At 53.2% G+C, this 19,905-nt stretch overlaps 1 protein-coding gene across 1 annotated transcript in view; it reads left to right on the forward strand.

The window, feature by feature from the left end:
- Nucleotides 1–19,905, forward strand: part of LOC136005903 (hydrocephalus-inducing protein-like) — a gene marked incomplete at its 5' end in the record, with an annotated part of 43,525 nt that overhangs the window by 5,255 nt on the left and 18,365 nt on the right. Inside the window, 9 exons of the mRNA XM_065663793.1 lie at nucleotides 151–350; nucleotides 1,203–1,327; nucleotides 2,785–2,978; nucleotides 6,743–6,842; nucleotides 11,438–11,553; nucleotides 12,256–12,345; nucleotides 14,223–14,387; nucleotides 15,763–15,915; nucleotides 18,705–18,943. Of these exons, the coding sequence (XP_065519865.1) occupies nucleotides 151–350; nucleotides 1,203–1,327; nucleotides 2,785–2,978; nucleotides 6,743–6,842; nucleotides 11,438–11,553; nucleotides 12,256–12,345; nucleotides 14,223–14,387; nucleotides 15,763–15,915; nucleotides 18,705–18,943 (1,382 nt within the window). The remainder of the gene's footprint in view (nucleotides 1–150; nucleotides 351–1,202; nucleotides 1,328–2,784; nucleotides 2,979–6,742; nucleotides 6,843–11,437; nucleotides 11,554–12,255; nucleotides 12,346–14,222; nucleotides 14,388–15,762; nucleotides 15,916–18,704; nucleotides 18,944–19,905) is intronic.

The raw sequence follows: 19,905 nt of genomic DNA on the forward strand, positions 1-19,905 counted from the left end.
GTGAAATAATCTGTAATGAAAGGCCGTGAAGGTAAAAAGTGCATGTACATTACCGAATGCTACTGTGAGAGTCACAGAAACCAGCAGCTCTTCTTCTGCCATGGGCATGGTGCTAAAGGCACTGTGCTGAGATTGTTTCTCTCCCTGCAGGATTATTTCGACGAGCTTATCATCATCACAGAGAGGGAGAAGTTCTTTGTGCCTATCCGAGCCATAGGTGCCCGAGCCAGCCTGGACTTCCCTGAGCAGCTGAACTTCTCCGAGTGTCCAGTCAGGTTCAGCACCCAGAAAACTCTGCTGGTGCGCAACGTGGGGAAGCGGGAGGCTTGCTACAGCATCACCACTCTGAGGTAAAGGAGCTCATCCCTTGCGCAAAACGCTGTTGCGTGGTCATGGGCTTGTAAACTGTGAGAAAAAGGAGGCAGAGCATCTGAGGTGCTGGAGATGGGCAGGACACGTGGGGTTTGCCATTGCTTGCAGTGTTTTGAGAAAGCTCTGCAAGCAAGTTTTACACTGCAGTGGTGTCTCCAACGCAGCATCTTGCAGGTCTGATGCTGTTGGGTTGGAAGAGGCAAGGTAGGAAGGCAGCTTGACTGCTGAAGAAGGTGCTGTGTGGCAGAGGACAGTTCGAGGGGCTCAGGTCACGGATCCCAAACACAGCCTCAAGAAACAGGCAAGCAATGAGCTGGTGAGAGGCACCACCACAGTAAATACCCAGTGAAGTCTAGCATCTATTTGCAAGGCGCTTGCCAACTACTCTACTGGGTAATAGAGCGTGTGTTGAGAGCTCCTTGACAAGGGTTTTAAGAGTTCCCGAACTTCGGCAATGAACTATTTCAGTCCCGAGTTGCAATAAAGAAATGGGAAGCATTAGGAAAGTTTTAAGTGAACTACACAAAAAAGCAGAATTCTGAGTAACTGGATTGCACGTGTGCAGAGGTGAAGAGCTGAGAACTGAGAACTGGGTGCAGAGTGTGGGGGGCTGGGGTCGTGTTATACCGCGGGATCTTCTGAGGTCTGGTTCTCTTTCAGCAGGGAGAGTCACCCGCTCTATTTCTGATCCTGGATGTTCTGGTTTTCTTGTACCGACTGTGGTTTGCTTGCTCCTTGCTTGCACAAGTGAGCTGAAGCGAACTAGACTGCAAACTTAACGGAGGGCCCGGATCTCCCATACAGTCCTGATCTCTCTCTTTGTGTTGCAGCCCTTTCTCTGTGGATCCCTCCATTGGGACTCTTGGCGTTGGAGAAGCGATGGAAGTCACGGTGGAATTCCACCCACCAAAGACCGGTGTTTATACGAGTCCAATGATCGTTCACTATGACACAGGTAAGCGCGTGGTGCACCCTCCGTGTGTCCTTCGAAACAGAGCGGTGTCTGCGCTGTCTGTCATCATCTGGTGGCTTCATTGTCCTGTTGAATCCCTTCTGCAAGGTTCCTTCACGCTGAGTAGAGCAAAGCTCCCCTGCTGGCTGCCAGATATTCCTGTGCTGGAATATTTCAGCCTGTAACAAGGCAGGCAGATCTTCCTGCGCACGGTGCACCGGGGGCGATGGCGAATATTCTGGGTGCTCCATTGCAGAAGAACTCACAGCAGGGAGTCTGACTGAAAAGGAGATGGCTTTTAACGTGCAAGAGAGCTCTCTGAAGAGCCTGCAACCTGTCCCCTAGAGCTCTCCTGACGGGCCATTGCTTTTCATCCCGATCTGTTGTGTTACAGTTCCTGGGAAGGCCTTTGAGGTAGAGACCCTCTTCTTGTGATGTGCTGCATGGGTACAGTTGGTGCTGTGCTGAGAGCTGGGCCATGCTGAGGACTTGTGACCAGGAGGAGCAGTAACTGTGGCAGCGGTAGCCATTAGGGTGCTCTGAGCTTTGCTGTAGCCTGGGAATGATTCTGTAGAAACCGCCTTGTTAGCAGCAGTTCTTTAGTGGTGAGGTTTATGAGCAAGCTGCTGCTAGGGCTGGCTGGAGTCAGTAATGTGAGGGTGCAATGATGTCTGAAGGTAGGTCGTGAACACCACCTTGGAGAAACACTTTGAAATGGCTGTGCTGCTGTGCGTGTTGCTCTGGTGCTGGAAGTAAGTCTCCAGCCTTCCAGAGGACACTTACCCTAGTGAAGGGACTCACTTCTCCGGTGGTGAAGTGGTAACAGCAGCACGTTTGACAAGGAAGAATGTGCGGGCAGTGGTGAGGCACCTGGCTGTGACCGTAGCAGGAGCCAAAGAAGGAGTTGGCAGATGGATCCGAGGGCCCAGTAGCAGCCTGTTGAGTGCAGAGCTCAGCACAGAAGCTGCTCTGTAGTTTCCATTGTTGTTTCTGCCCTTCTCCATTGCATTTCAAATGCTCCCGCTTGGGTTCTGAGATCAGAGCTATGCCCAATATTTCAGGACCAGGAGATGAGGATGACACGACACTGGGGGCATCTCCTGCCTGCAGGAGACCCTGGGCAACGCATGGCTGAGGTGACGCTCCTCAGCATCACTGAGTGACTTGGATGTAGAATTCCCTGTGACCTGAGTGGGATGGCAGCCCAAAGGGCACCCAGGCACATCTGAAAAGATACATCTCCACGAACGACCCCCAAAATAAGGTGCCTAAGGTGGTGCCAGGACATCCTCATGCTGTAGCATGTGCAGCTGTCAGGATATGCTAAGTGTCCTGATCCGGGGAACTGCTTATGCAGCTCAAAACTGCAGCTCTTTCTTCTGTTGCCTGCAGATTGCTCTATTCCTTGTACTTCCGTCAGCAAGTGAGATGAGGCGAGACTTGCTTTTGCTTTGTTCCAGGTGAAGATGTTCACAAAAGCCTTTGTGGAACAGCTGTAAATGTCAACATCAGGCTTGACAAGAGCTCCTTGACAGTTGAGAAGACTTCTGTCACGCTGTCAAAGCTAAGATCCCTGGTCATCCACAATCAGAGTGCCATCACGGCCCACTTCCAGTGGAAGCGTTTTGTTGATCAGGAAGAGGAGGAGCGGCAGAAGCTGAGGTTTGTTTGAGAGATTCGTCTCAGAAAGATAGATGCCCCAGGGGAAAACTAACACACGGTCTCAGAGGGCTGTTGGGGCTTTTGAACGGATTAGGGCACGTAAACCCATGCACAGCGTGGAGCTTAACCCTTGCCATTGCAGTCCCAGCCGTGCTACAGCTGAGGATGATGTTTTGGGGAGAGAAGGTTGAGTGCAATCACTGGATTGCCTGAGAGGGCAAACTCACGTTTGGGAGTGGCAAACTATTGAGTTCAGAGATCCGTGCACTACAGAGGGTCCATGAGGCTGAGGAAGGTGTCAGCACTCGGTACCTGGGACTGCACTGAGCAGTAGCCCTGAAGAGCTGCAGGTGGCACAGCTATTGTGATACTCTAGCAGTTTCTTCTTTGATAAGCTGGCAGGCTCCTTTTCCAGTCACAGGCAGGGTAGAGTGCTTGGTTGGCCCAGAAGGTGGAGGCCGTCCTGCCGTAGGCTGGGGAATTGCCTTTCAGTGTCCTGGTTTCTGGCCCAACGAGGTGTTTCTCCCCTTCCTCATAGGCTGGGCAGATGTGGAGGGCTCTGCGGGGAAGGGAGGGCAGCCAGGACTTGGAAGTGCTTTTGGGCTTCAGCAACCTGTGTCGTCGTGGTGGTGAGAGATGGGGCAGGTTCTTCCAAGGGTGTCTCTTGCAAAGCTTTGAAATTGCCATTTCAGGCAGCAGAGAAACACTCACAGCCTGGGGGGATGAACTGGAAATGACACTTTAAAGCTTATGTGACTTGGGCAATCCTTGTGCGACTTTTCAGGCTCAGATGGGTGCAGATATACAGGAGTTAGTCTGAACCCAGAGCTGATCAGGAAACTGCCTTGAACTGCAGCACTTTTCAAGGGCTTTGAGCACATCAAGTTCAGCGTAATTAGGTCAGAAATGCCTCAAAGGCCAGAACTAGTTTTCCACTGTTGTCTGTTTTTAATGACACAGTGTGTGAGTTCTGTGCAAACGCACTGAGTTAAAAGAAAATCTCGTGAGCTTGCCTTGATTCTTCCCTGGACCATTTCTTTAGCATCTCTCCCCACCTGCCTGTCTCGGACTGGACCCTGGGTGATCCTCTGTCCCCTCAGAAGCCATCAGCTTTCCCCAGAGTTCACTTCAACCTGATTTTTTACGTATGAGACTTGCTGTCGTGCCAGTCTCTGTCCTTGACTCTGAGCACGACGCTTGGTTCCTCCTTACTCGTAGTTTTGGGGATGGTCCAAGGCCACCGTCCTGCTGTCAGAGAAGCTTTTGAGATCTCAGAGGAGAGAGGGCCTTTTCCTGAGAGGAGGCAGTGCAGGAGCCTGTGTTGGGATGTGACCCCAAAAGACATGGCCCATTAGAAGGTGTCCCTCCTGCAGCGCTTTTGGGGATGTGATTCTGGCCTGCTGACGGAGCTTGAGTTGGGGGCTGCTCATGCCAGTGTGTGGAAGCCCTCCTCATGCACAGCATGTGCGCGAGGCTCAGTGTGTGTGCAGCAAGTAACGTCCTTGCCTGTTTCCCTTCTCTTTGCGTTTGGATTTAGCTGGGTGATGATCGTTCACACGGCGTTGCCTCGATTTGCTGCACGTGGAGCTTTTCGCTGGTCCCCCAGTGCTGTCACCCGCTGGTTCTTCATGGCCAGGGGACTGGAGCGTGCAGGGGGGACAGCAGTGTGCCAGCAAGGAGCAACCGCTCTGCAGCAGGGCTCCCCTTTCATCTCCCGCTTGTGGTCTTTAAATGCTAGAATGATTTCTGCTGCAGCCGCCAATAAAGGGAGAGGTTAAGTGCATCACAGCTCTGCAGTGGAGGCCAAAACGAGGGAAAAGATGAGGTGGTTCAAGATTCCACGTAGGGTTTGCATTCAGAGATGCTGGTCCTGACTTCTTTACTAGGTGATGCTGGGCAGAGTCCCTTCGTCTCTTGGCACCTCTGTTTTCATGCTCAGAAACCCATTTGTGTCACTGAAGTGATGGGATGCCCAAATCCGTTGCTTTGCTTTGGAAGTGCATCGGGATCCTCTGGTGGAAGGCAGTGCAGATACTGTCTCCTCACCCCTGTGGGTGCAAAAGGGAAGGGGAAAAGTGTGATGCTGGTAACGAGCAGCTGAAAGCCAGTTGCTTCTCCCCTCCCAATGCAGGAGGCTTTTTCTTGAGGGCTGCCAGCTTTAAGAAACCTCTTGTTAGCTCGTCAGTGAGGAGTAAAACTCCTTGCTGTGCTGGGAAGAACGGCAATAATGGGATCCATGTGGGAGCCTGTGTCTCAGGGTCAGCCCTCTGCTGAGCTGCTGCTCTTCCTCGCCGAGTGCTTTACTGCTCGTGCACTGACACGACAGGCTTTGCAAATCTGCTGCTTATTCAATTATCTGCTTGGTTCGTCTCTCCCATGGCACAGGCTGCAGAGGCTGGAAGAGGACAAGCTGGTTGATGTTCCTGCGGAGCACGGGCTGGTCCCCCCTCTCAAAGAACACCCTTCCCTTCCCATCTGCAGCTCCCAGAACCAGGGGACAGAAGTGCAGGGAGGCTCCATGCCTTTCTGCAGTGATATTTTCACCATTGTGCCCATGGTAAGTGATGGCTGAGAACCTCCCTTCCTGCTGCTCCTCCTCCTTCTCATCTCTGAAGGAGGTCCCTTGGCAGATCCCACATCAGCTGCTTGATGTGCCAAGAGAGGAGACATCCGGTTTCTGGTGAGGCTAGGGGCACTTGTTGCAAAAAGCATTTCTGAACAGCAGCAAGAGCCGACCCCAGGCTGGGCTCTGCTGCAAGGGCTGTGAATTAAGGGCACTTCATGAGTGTCCTCACAGTGTTCAGAGGTATCAGTTATTCTCCGTAAGGACACATTCCCACGTAGCGCGCGGGGCTGAAGAAAGGACACTGGTGCACTGTTAGTTCACATACTGACCTGCAGAATGCAATGGTCCTGGGTGGAAAGGAGGCCAAATTGAGCCCAAGCACAGCAATCCCTTCCTAAAACCTGGATTTATATCACGTCTGAGTCTCCCTTCCAGTGTCGTCTGTGAGCCTGGACACGAGGCTGGCAGGTTTAAACGGGCTTTTTGAGTTCTACTGCAGATAGGTAGAGAAAACTGCTCACTTTCCTGGTGATGCCAGCAAAAACCCCATGGCCTTCAATCAGCCAGAGCCTGCCTTCTGAGTATTTGCATGGTCTTGAGATGAAGAATGGCTGCTGTCTGAGCAGCGCAGCATCCCTTCTCATCTTGGAGTAAACCCTGGAATAATCCCAACCTCTTCTTTCTTTTACAGTGGGTGAAAGTAGTTTATTTTTCTATTTTGTTTTCCGAGGAAGGGGCTGCTGTTCTCTTCTTGGTTGCTCCTGCAGCCCATGTAAGGCTGAGAGGTGCCTTTCCTTAAACCAGTTGCAGGAAGTGAGAGCCTATAGAAACCAGGGATGCCTCCTGAAATGTGTGGCAGGGCTTCCTGGGACTGAGCACCAGTGCCAGGATCCTCTGCGAGAGCAGCAGAGCGTTGCAGAAACTGGTAGCGTGGCCCAGACTTAAATCCGCGAGCAAGAGCTCAGTCTCTTCTGAGGGGAACAAAATGCCCCTTCCGGGTGCCAGTAAAGGCGAGGGACTTTGGAAGCTGCTGCTTCCAAGCTCTCCTGTAAATCCTGTTGGCAAGCGTTGCTTGCTCCTTGCTCTTTGCTGATGCTCTAAATAAAGCCTAAATAAAGGCTTCCAGGGCTGCAGTGGAAACAAGAATGTGATGTTTGAAGATAAATGGTTTGCTGTCACTTCTGTTTCAGGATGGAGATGTCTTGCCCAATTCTTCCCTTGAAATCAATGTGATCTTTAAGCCCAAAGAAGCCAGAGTCTACCAAGAGACAGTCTACTGTGACATCTCAGGTACAGCTCTTTCCTCCTGCTCCTGTTCCCACAGAGGAGGTAGAAACACTCTTCCAGCCCACTTGGACCTCATGTAGTTCTGGAGGGCTCAACAGGGCAGTGCTGGCACACGCCGCTGTCCCCGTGGTTCCCGGTGGTCTCCTGTCGGAGGCCAGGGCTCAGGATGCCTGGCTCTGCCTTCCTGATCCCAGAAGTGACCAAGCAGTGAAGGAATAAGCTTTCCCGCCATGGCTTTGCCAGCATTTGCAACACAGCTTTAGTGAAGGAGCACCAGGCCCCTGTAGACCAGTTACCTCCAAGATGAGTCTTTGTGGCGTGGCTCTCTCCTCCTTCTCGTGATGCTCACTTTGTGTGCAGAGTAGGCTGGGATGGCAGTGAGAGCTCATCCAAAATTTGAGCCAGGATTCAGGCACCTTAGGCTGCTTCAGTGGCTGAGAGCAGCCTTCAGACTGAAGATCTTGTGCTCTGTCATCTCTAGCAAATGTAAGGGAAAGGACCCACCTTGGAGTTTAGCTGTAAGCCTTGAGGTCTCGGTTGCCTTTGCACCAAGGGATGTGCACGTTAGCAGTACATTTATGGCTTATGTGATCTGCTCAGTGCAAAGGCTGGTTTCCCCGTACTGGAGAGAGAGCCTTCATCAGGGACTGGAGAGATAAGACAAGGGCTGATGGGTTCGAGCTTAAACAGGGGAGATTTAGTTTAGATATACAGAAGAAATTCTTTCCTGTGAGAGTGGTGAGGCACTGGAAGAGGCTGCCCAAGGAAGTTGCTCCGACCGTGGCAATGTTCAAGTTCAGGCTGGACGGGACTTGAAGCAAGCTGCTCTAGTGGAAGGTGTCCCTGTCCATGGCAAGGGGTTGGAACTGGGTGATCTTAAGGTCCTTTCCAACGCAAACCATTCTGTGGTTCTCTGAGACACCGGCCCAGGGGGTTGGTTAGAAATGAGAAAGCAGCCCCAAGGCGTATGTCCTGAGGGACGAGATGGGTCCCGTATCTTGTCCTGGAGCATCTAGAGCTGGTTCCATCCAGCCCAGGGACCGGCAGCAGCACTGAGACAACCTGGAAAGTGCCGCGTAGCAGAGGGAATTGCACTCACAGAGATTTCCCTCCACAGGCTGTGAGACCAGGCTGCCCCTGTGCATCAGCGGGGAAGGCGTCGGGCCCCAGGTCCAACTCAGCTGTGACCAGCTGAGCATCGGGGAGGTGACTGTTGGCTCAAGCCACAGCTACAGGGTGAGCAGGACGGGGCGCAGGGCATGGGGTGGATCCGGATGGCTCTCGGGCAGCAGCGAGCCTCGTGGAGCTGTGGGATGGGTCTGAATCAACTTGGTGGTGCTGAGCAGGCGCTTGGCACTGCAGGTCAAGTGGAGTGCTCTGTGTCAGGGGAATAAGCCCAGAGTGGCTCTGTTTGTGTGAAGTTATCCCTGCTTTGCATGGAAAAAAACCCCGAGGCAGAACTCGTCCTGTTGTATTTGGCAGCAGCGCTCAGCATCTTCTGCCTTTTACAGATGTTAATTGCTAAACTAGAAAAGAAGTGAGCCTTCTGTAAGCAAAGAGGATTCCTCATGTATTTCCATGTTGCCTTCTCGCTGCTGCTGCAGGTGTTCCTGCTCAACAGAGGAGTTACTGAGACTCCCTTCAGCGTGGTCCCTCCGGAGAGAGCTCTGGGCTCCTGCTTCACCTTTGGCCCCCGGGAGGGCATGCTTTTGCCTTTTGATCATCAGGCCATCTGGATCTCCTTCAATGCCAGTGTCATGGGGCAGTTCACAGAGGAATTCCAGTTCAATGTGAAGGGATCCCCTGAGCCTCTGACGCTGACTGTGAGGTGAGGAGGGTTCTAAGAGCTTGGCGGCCACATCTGTAGCTCTCTCTGGGTAGTCATCTCCCACCTACCTCATTTGCTGATGGAGCAGAGAAAGAAAAGGCTTGTCTGAGGTCTTGATCTTGGCTCTCATCCTGGCATCCCCACACTAGGAGCCCACACTAACCTTGACTCCAGTTTGACGCTGACTCCTTGCGACCGCAGCAGCAAGTGAAGTGGAATTGTCAGCAAGAGGGAGCCATGGAATAGGTTGGGTTGAACACACCAGTTGCTGTGGTCCTTGATTTTGAGCTGAGAGGCAGAGCTGGCATTGGTTGGCATCAACCATGAAATAAATTAATGGGTGTTGTGCAGCTTCACGTGGTGATTCAGGTGGATGTTGGTGAGTCCTGGAGTTTGGAGCCTTCAAGTCTGCTGAATTTAAGGGCAGGTGAGGAGATGCGGTGTGTTCAGGTTCCGTTATGCCTGCAACTACTTGAAAGGAGGATGGAGCCAGGAGGTGGCTGGTCTCTTCTCCCAAGTAACAAGGGAAAGGACAAGAGGAAACGGCCTCAGTGTGCGCAGGGCAGATTTAGACTTGATGTTAGGAACAGTTTCTCCCCGAAAGGGTGGTCAGGCATTAGAAGAGACTGCCCCGGGCAGTGGTGGAGTCACCATCCCTGGAAGTGTTCCCAAACCGTGTAGACGAGGCCCTTAGTGACACGGATTAGTGGTGGGCTTGGCAGCGCTGGGGTGACAGTTGGACTTGATGATCTTAAAGGTCTTTTCCAGCGTAGATGATTTGACGATTCTGTGTTGGGTGGTTGAAGACGTGTTGCTCTTGGATGGGTCAGCTGGTGCCCTGGTGGTTGGCTGATGTTTTCCTCCAAGATTCAACTGTCCGCTCTGTTGAGCTGTTGCGGCTCTTGTCAAGGGATGTCTGGGGCTCCCCCGGCTTCGTGTCTCAAAGTCCTGCCCCCATAACGATTGCGTGGATCAAGATCTTCTGAGGAAGGTGTTCCTGTACTCCATGGGAAGAGCGGTTCCAGCTAAGAAATGCCAAAGCAGGAAAGCTGTGGCTGGGAAGGGTAGTTACATTGAGTGTGCTTTACTGGGGACACCCCTGTGTCCAACACATTACAGATGGGGAAACTGAGGCACGCAGCCATCACTTGTTTGGTGTCCTTCCTCAGGCCATCAACAACCTGGGGGCATACCCTGCATGACACTGTGCCCCAAGCCCCACAAGCAGCTATGGGCTGCTGACCGCTTTGCTTTGGCTGCCTCCCGTCCACCTGGATGCTGTGCTGAGCATGAGGGTGAGGGCTTGATGTGAAACCCCCTGAGGTTCTCAGGCCGGCTTTTACCCACCGGAACGGTAAGGAAAGCTGAAGGCTTTGCAGTTCTCTTTAACCGAGGCCATGTCTCCTCTGCCTTTGTCCTCACAGTGGCTGTGTCACTGGGCCGGCGTTTCATTTCAATGTATCGTCCCTCCGCTTCGGTGAAGTCTCCTTTGGTGAGTGTGCCCTGGGCTTGGGCTGCAGGGTGGGAGGTCTAGGCAGTATTTTGCCATCATGAGATCAAACAGAACCAGACAGAATGGCACAGAGCCAATTGAATGGTTCAAATAGAACGGAGGGAGTAGAAAGTCAGTGTTCTCTGGTGTCCTTCACAGTCAGTCCAGCCCCAATCTGCCAGTCCTCAGCAACAGAATGACTGTGAAAGTCTTTCTTGTCCGCGGCCAACTGGAGAAGGGAGTTGAAGGCAAGTTGTAGGTGCCCTGGGTGAATTTTGCTGTTGTGAGGCAAGGGCACCATTTACCCACCTGACCATTAGCGTGAGAAATCAATTAGTGCTGTGAGGCCAACTCGTTGTCAGCTCCCAGGTAACATGGCCAAGCAGTAGCTCCGCATTGGGCGCCCATGTCTTCAGACATGGGCTCCTCCTTCCCCACCAAAAGCCCAGCTCTGCTGACAGAGCTGGCGGCTGTGCACCCAGAGCTTCTCCACTGAGATGCAGATTCTGGTTCTCCACCTCAGTCTCGCAAAGGACTTCTCACTGAGATGGTCTCAAGTTTAAATGTGAACTCAACCCCCCAGATCAGCTGCGATTGTGTCAGTGGCTTCCATTATGGAAAGCAAGTACCAAAGCTGAAGCCATGTCAGCCTTTGTGGGGTAATGAAAGGCGGTGTGCAGCATGGCCGTTTGTCCCCACTCCTTCGGGAGGGTGAGACACAGGTCCTGCTTGTTCTTGAGCAAGCATCAGGTTTGCCTCCAGTGAAGTGGGCCGTGAGCTGCCACAGGCTCAGTCTCGATTGTCCCAAACCAGGAGATGCACCGAGGTTCCTGTCTGGAGAAACTGCTTCAGAGTGCTCTGCATCATGCTGTGGCTGCCAATTTCATCTTTCCTTTCCTTTCCTGGATCATCTCTTTGATGACAACATACTGCTTTTATCTCTCGAAAACTGTGGGAGTGTTTGTGGAGTTCACAGGGACTTTTCTGGACTGACTTTTGAGAGTAAATGTTCTGGATGCACCGTCATGGTTGAGAAGGAATTGGTGCTGGTCTGGGGGAGGTGAGAGCTCCTCACAGTTAGAGGCACTTGTGTCAGAGTGGCATTTCTGTGTGACAAGCGTAAAATTGACCGTAATTGACGACGACTTCCCTACAGAGCTTCTCAATCAGCTGTAATTGCCATTGAAAGGAGGCAAACTCCAAGCGCAGTTTTATCACCGCAGGATGTCCACCCCAGGAGTCACGGGATAATAAACTCCTGTTGTGTCCTTTTCCCAGGCTTTCCTCGCACCCTGTGCTGCCGCCTCACTAACACTTCCTCGGTGCCCTTCAACTTCAACCTTCACATTCCTGGGGACGGCTCGGGAGCACCCAGCGTGACCAGTTTTGCTCAGGTGTCAGACAGCACTGGTCCGTCGTGGAGAAAGCGAGCCCCAGGTGCCAAGAAGCCAGCTGAATTTACTATCAGGCCCTGCACAGGGACCATCTGCGCCAAGGGACACTTGGATATCCAGGTACGCGAAGAGTCCAGCCCTGTGTGCTTCAGAGGTGGAGCTGGAGCTTCGGTGGCATTGAGGGGGCTTTAGCACTGCTGGCTCTGAGCATCCTGCGAGTAAGAGTTGGGCACTAGTGTTGGGCTCTACATCTGCCCTGGCAACGCAAAGCGCATTCAGTAATTCAGGTATTGTCCAAAGAGTTCTGTTACTGCCAGAGACTGTGCTCTACACATGAACCAGCAGAAGAATTAAAGGCAAACATCACAGAATCCTAGCCTGTTTTGGGTTGGAAGGGACCTTGCAGCTCATCCAGTTCCAGCCCCCTGCCATGGGCAGGGACACCTTCCACCAGACGAGGCTGCTCCAAGCCACATCCAAACTGGCCTTGAACACCGCCAGGGATGGGGCAGCCACAGCTTCTCTGGGCAACCGGTGCCAGGGCCTCAGCCCCCGCACAAGGAAGAACTTCTTCCTGATACCTCATCTTCCTCATATCTACTAAATCCTCCCTTTCCTTGCTGTGGAAGGAGATGTGGAGGGCACTGCATATGGCCGATGGGTTTTGGGAGTGATGAAGTATTTGATGCTCTTGTCTTCCAGGTCACCCTGTGCTCCAACACTGTGAAGAGATACAAGCTGGCCCTGGTGGTTGATGTGGATGGTGTTGGCAGAGAGGTGTTATCACTGCCCGTCAGAGCCAGGTACCAACGCTTCCCTTGCAGCCCCTCTTCTTTCCCTATGCATCTGCCAGAAGCAAGTGGTGCTGCCTTGCGTAGAGCTGGCTGGCTCCAGCTCCAAACGAGGAGCATTGCTCAATGAGCTAGTTCTGCCCAGCTAGACAGGAGAACAGCAGCGCTTGGAAAGCAGTCCATTATGAGCAGCACTTGTGCTCAGGCACAGGCACGGCCCAGGGCCTTCTCCTACAGGAAACTGTGATTATATTCCTTATCGGCCTGCTCTGGGGGCTTGAGGTGTAATGTTTCCAAAGGGCCGCCTCTCCTCCTTCCTGCAAGTGTTGGACTTGTGCTGGGTTGTGGCCAGAATCCAGGACTGGTTTGGGCCACAGCAAGCAGCTGCTGCAAGCTGTTGTCTGCCTCAGTTAAGGAGGGGCCGTGCAGACGGGCAAGGGGCTTAGGGCAGGACTGGTGAGGGAAAAGTAAAGGCGAGATCTTGTGACAGACAAAGTAGTCCTTGGTGTGGAAGGTGAGCTCAGGTTTTTGTGCTTCCGTCTGGCTCTGCTGAGCATTGATGTTCTTGGAGTTAAGCTCAAAGTTGTTCTTGCTTCAGCCACATTCAGGCCTGTTGTGCTGCGGTGGGCGTCAGTTCAACGGCACGAGGGATGCATTTCACCGGTGCTGTTCCCTCTCCCGGGCAGAGTTGTGCAGTCAGTGCCTGGGCTGCAGTTGTGTAGAACAAGTGCAAATGGGAGCAGCTGGCGTGCGGACCCGTGGGGAAAGGAGCAAGGCAGCCACAGGGCCTGGGAGAGGGTTATCGCTCACGGCGCAGGGCAGGTGGTGGCCTGCACCCTGCGTTGCTGGGGTAAAGGGCTGGATTTCAGGCAGGGACACAGCGGTGTTTTCCCTGAGACACTGGAGTCTGGTGTTCCTGGAGCCTTGGCGAGCGCTGCTCCTCGGTGGGAAAGCTCCCTCAGAGCTCACACCTCGCTGGGGCCATTGAGAGGGTCCTTGCGAGCCTCCTGGGGCAAAGGAGGGGCAAAGCTGACCTGGGACAGGGCACCGTGCTCTGCCTGGGCACTGAGCAGCTTTTGTGATGCTGAGACTCAGGGTCTGCCCCTCTTTTGCAAGAGGTTGTTGGGTAAAAAGAAGTTGAAGGCTGTTTCTCACTGTAGGCGTATCAAATGTCTATTTGACGGTGACAAATGGGTCGTGCTCCATTTGGTGCTCATTGAGAAGTAAACAAGTAAGCAACGCTGTGTCAGAATCTAATTCCCTTTTGCTCATCTCTCTGCCTAGATGTGTAATTCCCCCGCTGCGAGTGCTCCACCCGGCTCTGACCTTTGGACGATGCTCTCTCAAAGTCCCTTACCAGCAGATGCTGACCCTTGTGAACGACAGCAACCTTCCAGGCTGCTACTGGGCTCTTCCTCAGGTTTGGCATCGCATCTGCCTCCTGCCTCCAATGTCACCTAGGGGTTTGTTAGGGAAAAACCGGGTTTGGTTAAGATGTTGCTGGTTTGTATTCAACCCTAAAGGTTTGCTGGGAACAGGAAGCTACCTGAATGTCAACTCCAGGAAGCAGCTTAAACTCTCCAGGAAGCAGATTATATTCTAGTCTTCGGGATGCTTTCAATGCGGGAGAACTTGTAGGGTTGTGAAAAGCTGCTGCAAGGAGGCTGCCAGCACGGGACGGGGGGTTGTGGAGGCAGCAGCTGTTGGCCCCCCTCGGGATGCTGAACCCATACATGTCTTGCATCTTGAGTTGTGCCTTTCTGCTTTCTCCTAGGCATTTTTAGACACGTGTGTGAGTTGGCGTTGTGGTAGATGTTAAAGAGTTGAAAGTTTCCTCAAAGGTCAGTCTGAAGCCGTGTTTGGTTCTGTCCCTTATAGGAGAACAAGGATGCTGCTGCTGTGTGGTACTCCAGCCCTGAGCCCCGTGGGATTATCCAGCCTCACAGCTCGGTGGAGATCCCGTTCACACTGGAAGTCCAGGTGACGGGAAAGCAGGACACCATTGCTCGTGTTGCGGTGTTTGGGAGTAGAGAATCCCCACTGGTGAGTGCTGGGGCAGACGTGTGCCTTTGTGCCTCTCATCTTGGTGGGATGTAGAGCGTACAGGGGTTCTTCCAGGGAAAATGATCTATGGCTGTTGTCTACAAGGAAAGAAGGCATTCGTGGCATAAGCAACACTAATGCCTGGAGAAGGCATGGGACTGAGTGACCCTGTGCCCAGTCAATCCGTCCTCAAGGCGCTGCGCTCGTGCTCGGCTGCTGCTCGCAGCCCGCAAATGCTGGTCAAAACCTGGCTGGGTGTTGCCTGCACAAATGGGAGTTTCTGGGTGTCATTTCCTCTAGGTCTGCCTTATGGCTTGAGTGCAGCTTCGGGAGCTGTTAGCCACATCCAAGCTGGCCTTGAACAGTGCCACGGATGGGGCAGCCATAGCTCCTCTGGGCAGCCTGTGCCAGCCATAGCTCCTCTTGGCAACCTGTGCCAGAGCCTCACCACCCCTCACAGGGAAGAGCTTCTTCCCAGGATCCCATATTGATCACCACCCCCCACCCCCCCCCGTCAATTTAGAGCCGTCCTTCCCTGTTCTGTCCCCGCAGGCCCTTATCCAAAGCCCCTCTCAAAGTTTCTTGTTGGCCCCTTTAGGCACTGGAAGGTGCTTTAAGGTCTCCCCAGAGCCCTCCCTTCTTCAGGCTCTACAAGCCTGGTTAAGGCTTGGGGTGTTTGGAGCTGGGGAAATCCCGCCAGACTGGATAAATTCTCATTGGTTTTAGTGATGTGAGAAGGGGGTTTAGCAAAAGGATCCACATTCCTCCTCCGCTAGTTTGTGCCCCTTCTGCAGGAACAAACTTTTGGGTCTCAGGCTGTCAGCAGAAAAAAATACTGCTCGAATGATGCAATTAGTAATGAATATCTTGGTGCAATAAAGAAGTAATACCAGGAATGCACACAAGCACAAATGAGAGGCAACTAACTTGCATGATCTCTGCTGAGAAGAGCTTTGCTTCCAGCCTCTACTGGTTTTCACAGGAGAAGCTTTGGGAAGGTTGAAGAAGTTCCTGTGCAGTGTGGCTGTGCAGCCGCAGCAGTCAGGGAGGGTGGTTTATGGCATGATGGAGCAGTACAAGGAGCAGGCGTAGGCACAGAGTAGCGGAAGGAGAGCTGACAGCATGGAGGAGGTGTGAAAAGCATGCGTGGGAGATGGGGGTTCTATATCCCCTCATAATGGGATCTTGTGGCTTTCAGATCCGCAGGGACCACTCCAGGTGCCACCTTTGCTCCAGCCTTCCTGTTTCAGCCTCACAACCCTGACAGCTTCAAACAGTCAGAATTCCCTCAGCCTACGAGCCCCCTTAGAGCTGTCCAGTCATTCTAAACCTTCCCTGTTGTTTTTTTCTCTTTCCTGCCTGCCTCCTGGAGCAGGAAATCCATTTATTGAGCACTGGAGAAGGACCAGTTGTCCACGTGCACCCAAGTGAGATAAATTTTGGCAGCATCCAAGTTCTACAAGATGCTTCCCGGACCCTTCACCTCTCCAATCAGTCTGTCATCCCCGCATCCTTCTCGGCAAAGATGGTAAGTGTCGCTGGGGCTGTTTTCCAGAGCAAGTGAGTGGCCCATAGCAGCCTGTGACTGGAGCACTTATTTCTATGCAACATTTCCACGTCACTGAGATGTGTCTGAGAGAGAAAGCCAGATGTTCCATCCGAGTGCAGCAAGAGGAGCCTGGCTCCGGGGGCACTTGTAGCTGGGGCACCCGTCAGTAAAACAGAGTTTGCAGAGATGTTTGAGCAGAAAGGAGTTCATTTCTGCAAGTTCTCCCTTTATTTTGTGGAAGGCGTTTAGCTGTGAGAGTCTTTGTTTTTGGAACTGAGAGGTCTGTCCTCAAGGCGCTTAGGGTGAAGTGGGTTTCACACCTCCTCGGGGGTCAAACCAGCTGGGTTGTTGCCCAGAAGCAGACTTGTAAGGGTTGTGTACCTGCAGAGCCTGTGTGCTCTGTAACATTGTAGAGCATGTGGCTGCAGAAAGAGGCTGTTTAATTCCTGGAGGCGGCAGGGTGGAACAGGCTGCGGAGCAGAAGGAGGTTGTGGGGTCTTCTGACAGGGGCTGATGCAGCCAGGAAGGGCTCGTGTGCTGGGTCTGGGGGGTGCTCCCCACCGGAGGGGCGTCTGTGAGGGGCTTGAGAGGAGGTTTGTTCTTCTGCAGGCTGGGTTGTTGAAGTTCTGGAGCCGCTTCACGCAGGCCTGTGGCTGGGGACTTGGTTGTGTCTGCGCATGAGGCATCCAGCAGGGTGTGAGAGCACAGGCTCAGCCCCCTGGGCAAGGAGGAGGGGGCTGAATTTCCCTCCTGCTGCTTTTCCAGGCGTTTGGGGGTTAAATAGAACCTCAAAGTGGGGGATTCGCAGGCAGCTTGCTTTGTCCGCACCATAAAAATCTGCTTTTGACCTCTGCAAAGAGCAAGCACCCCAGTGCCCTCAGCAGCTGCCTCCTTCAGTGCCCTTTCTTACTTGCTGGTAAGCAAAGCAATTGTTACTCTGCTCGTCAGGGGAAAGCAAACATGTCCTGTTGCGCTGTGCCTATTGGCAACTGAATTACAGAGGGTTAGAAGTCTTCAAGACAGCTGTGCTTCTAGAAGCAAGCTGAGAGCTTTTCCCAAAGGCAAAGCAGGAGCAGTTTGGTTCTTAAATGTTGCGCTTGGCAGCAGCTGGGCAAGCCGTAGCCGTGCCCTGGAGAGCCGCGATGCGCAGAGTGGTGTCCCTGGCCTCCCCAGCCTGGCAGGGAGGGCAGATGCGATCATGGAGGGGTGAGCTGTGGACAGGGAGCACAAATGGAGACAAGCTCTGCCCCTTGATCCCGTAAAACATCCCGTTGACGGTGCTCGGGGCAGAGGCTAAACCACAGTGGTCCCCGTGCTTGTGCTGAGGAGATGCTGATGCTGAGGAGGCAGGAGGAGGCCGGTTGTTGGCGGGAGCATGTAGCCAGCCTCAGGCTCTGATCTCCGCCTCCTGCAGGGCTCGGGGTGCTTTTGGGCTGTTTCCTGCCACTGGCTGTTTGTGTGGATAAGGAGCAGCTTTGAAATGAAGAACAGAGGGTCCCCCCCACCGGGAATGCTGAACCACCTGGGACAAGGCTCTGCAGCCAGCTGGTGCAGGACGGGGTTTATTTCCCCTTCATGAGCAGCCCTACGAGGACAGTGACTCAGCCTGACTGAGAATGGGAATGCTGTTGTTAGAGCTACGGCTCTCGCTAGAGCTACGGCTTGATCAAGTGCAGCTGCATTTGTAACGTGGAGTTCTGCTTCCTCTGTCACTTGTGCAAGGCCAGAGTGACCAGATCACTTCAGTGACTCATCTGTAAACAGATTCAAGAGAGCTGATTGTGGTGTCTCCTCAGTCATCCCTTGGGGCAGCTATCCGTCCCTTCCTCCCTCTCTCCTTCCCTCCCTCCATCCGTCAGCTGCACACTGGTGTCCATTGTAACCAGATTGTGGAAGCTTTCATTCACGATGGACGTCTGTGCTGGGATAAGATTCTGATTATCGTGGTGAACTTCTGAAGTGGTGGATCCCAGCCCTTACTGGTTACTCAGGAGCTCTGATGCCCAATAGTACAAGAAGCTGCTATAGGGTCAGAAATAGCCACTGTCTTTGTGCATGCAGTGCATGCAGCTACGGCATCATTTTGCGGCGCACTCAAGGATAAGCAAGTAGCAGAGATGTTATCAGAGGTTGGGTATTTGTCTTGAAAGTGGGGGTATTTTGTAGCGTGGCTCCAAGAGGTTTCTTGTCTCTGAGACACAGGCTGGATTGGGGGCAGGCAGAAGCTGACCTAGAAACCCAAGGGAATGTGTCTCGGCAGAGCCTTGTGGCCCTGGCAGGTCTCCTGTTCAGCAGTGCACGGTGCTGCCCCTTGGAGCCAGAGCAGATGCTGACTGAAAGAATGAGGAGAGGATGCAAATCGTCCTCCCCTGGCCTGGGCTGTTGGCGTGGGCTGTTGGCCTGGGCGGGCCCAGCAGGGCTGTGCTGGGTCACGCCAGGGAGTTGAAGGTCTGGCTCCGTCGAGACCCCCATCCTCATTCCTCAGGAATAGTTTCTGGGGTACAATTTTCTGGCGGGCTTGTTGCCAAGCTTTGATAAATGAGCTTTGTCAGGGAGCAGACTCTCAGATTCACGTTTGGAGCGGAGCTCTCAGGGCTCCTTTCCAAGCGAGCTGCCCTGTGTCAGCACGAGCCAGAGAAGCTGTACATGAATGTCAGTGGAATCTTCACACCCACTGGCTCGGTGTGAACGTGTTGCCTGGGCAGGCCTTGGCTGGTGGCAGCCAGGTCCGTGGTTTCCGTCCTAAATGAGTGTTGTTTGTCTTCCAGGCTGGTGCAGACTCGTGCTGGACCGTTGGACCCAGTCAGGGAGTGATCCCTGCCAAGGCCGAGGTGTCTCTGGCTGTCACTGCAAACTTGGATGACACGGAGCAATTCAAGGACGAGGTGGTGCTGTTCATTGAGAACAGTCGTGCCTACGTCATCCCCGTCCAGGCTGTTGGCGTTGGCACCACGATTGTCATTGACAAACCCTTTGGCCCGGAGCTCAACCTGGCGCCCTGCTTCAGGTAGGGAATCTCTCAGCTCCCACTTCCCCATGGGCTCAGCAAGGAGGAGTTCTGCTGCAGTCCCTCAAGCTTCTTCAGTGCTCACAGTCCTGGCTCTGCTTCCCTGAAGCCACAGGGCTTCCTTTGGAAACATTTTATGGCCATCTGCAAGTCAGTAGGTACTCTGAAAGCCACCGAGCTGGAGAGCAGTTGCTAAGTTGTTGCTGAATTGTCTTTAGTCATAATCCATTTGTCTCCTCACTTTATCAAACAAAGATTTGGAGGAAGAGAGCAGGTCCTGGAAGCCTCCAGCTGAGAAATGCTGCCTTACAAGTACAGACATGTTTCTCTCTGCAGTGATATTGCTTGCTTTGCCATTCCGTCTGGAGTAAGATCTCAGAGCAGCAGCAAGCCTGGGCAGTAGCTTGTTAGCAGCTCCTCGACTGAATGAATGGCGCTGGTTTATTTCCCCTCTGGCCAGGAGCCCTGGAGGAGCAGCAGAATTTCTTTGCCCTGTGTCATCCCCCAGTTGGCTCCTCTCCCCCACTCCGTGCCCGGTTGCTCTTTATTAGACGTGGTGGCTCTTCCCTGGTTTCTCCTGCCTGCTTCCCGAGGCACGGGCAAGCGAGTGTGGATGCAGGACCAGCTCTGGAAGGGGGAGGAAGTGTGGAAGTGTGGAAGTCTGCTGAGGTGGAGTGGGATAAATGAAGAGTCTCGATTGAAATTGGTGAGCTGGAAGGAGAGGATTCAGTGGTCCCAAGGTGTGTGTCTGAAACCAGTCATGTTCTTGGAGACAGGAGGAAAAAAGTGCTGTTTGCCTTGTGTTGGAGACCTCCTCAGAGAAGAAGAACAGTCTTCTTGGGGTGGCTCTTCCTTTCTGTGGCTGCAAAGAGGGTCCGTGGTGCTCCGATACCTGAATTCTTGGGGTAGAAAGAGCAGCTTAATCCTACCTTAAGTACTTGGGATAGATTTGGAGAGGTAAA

Source organism: Lathamus discolor, chromosome Z (assembly GCF_037157495.1).
Source record: "Lathamus discolor isolate bLatDis1 chromosome Z, bLatDis1.hap1, whole genome shotgun sequence".
Taxonomy (NCBI): domain Eukaryota; kingdom Metazoa; phylum Chordata; class Aves; order Psittaciformes; family Psittacidae; genus Lathamus; species Lathamus discolor.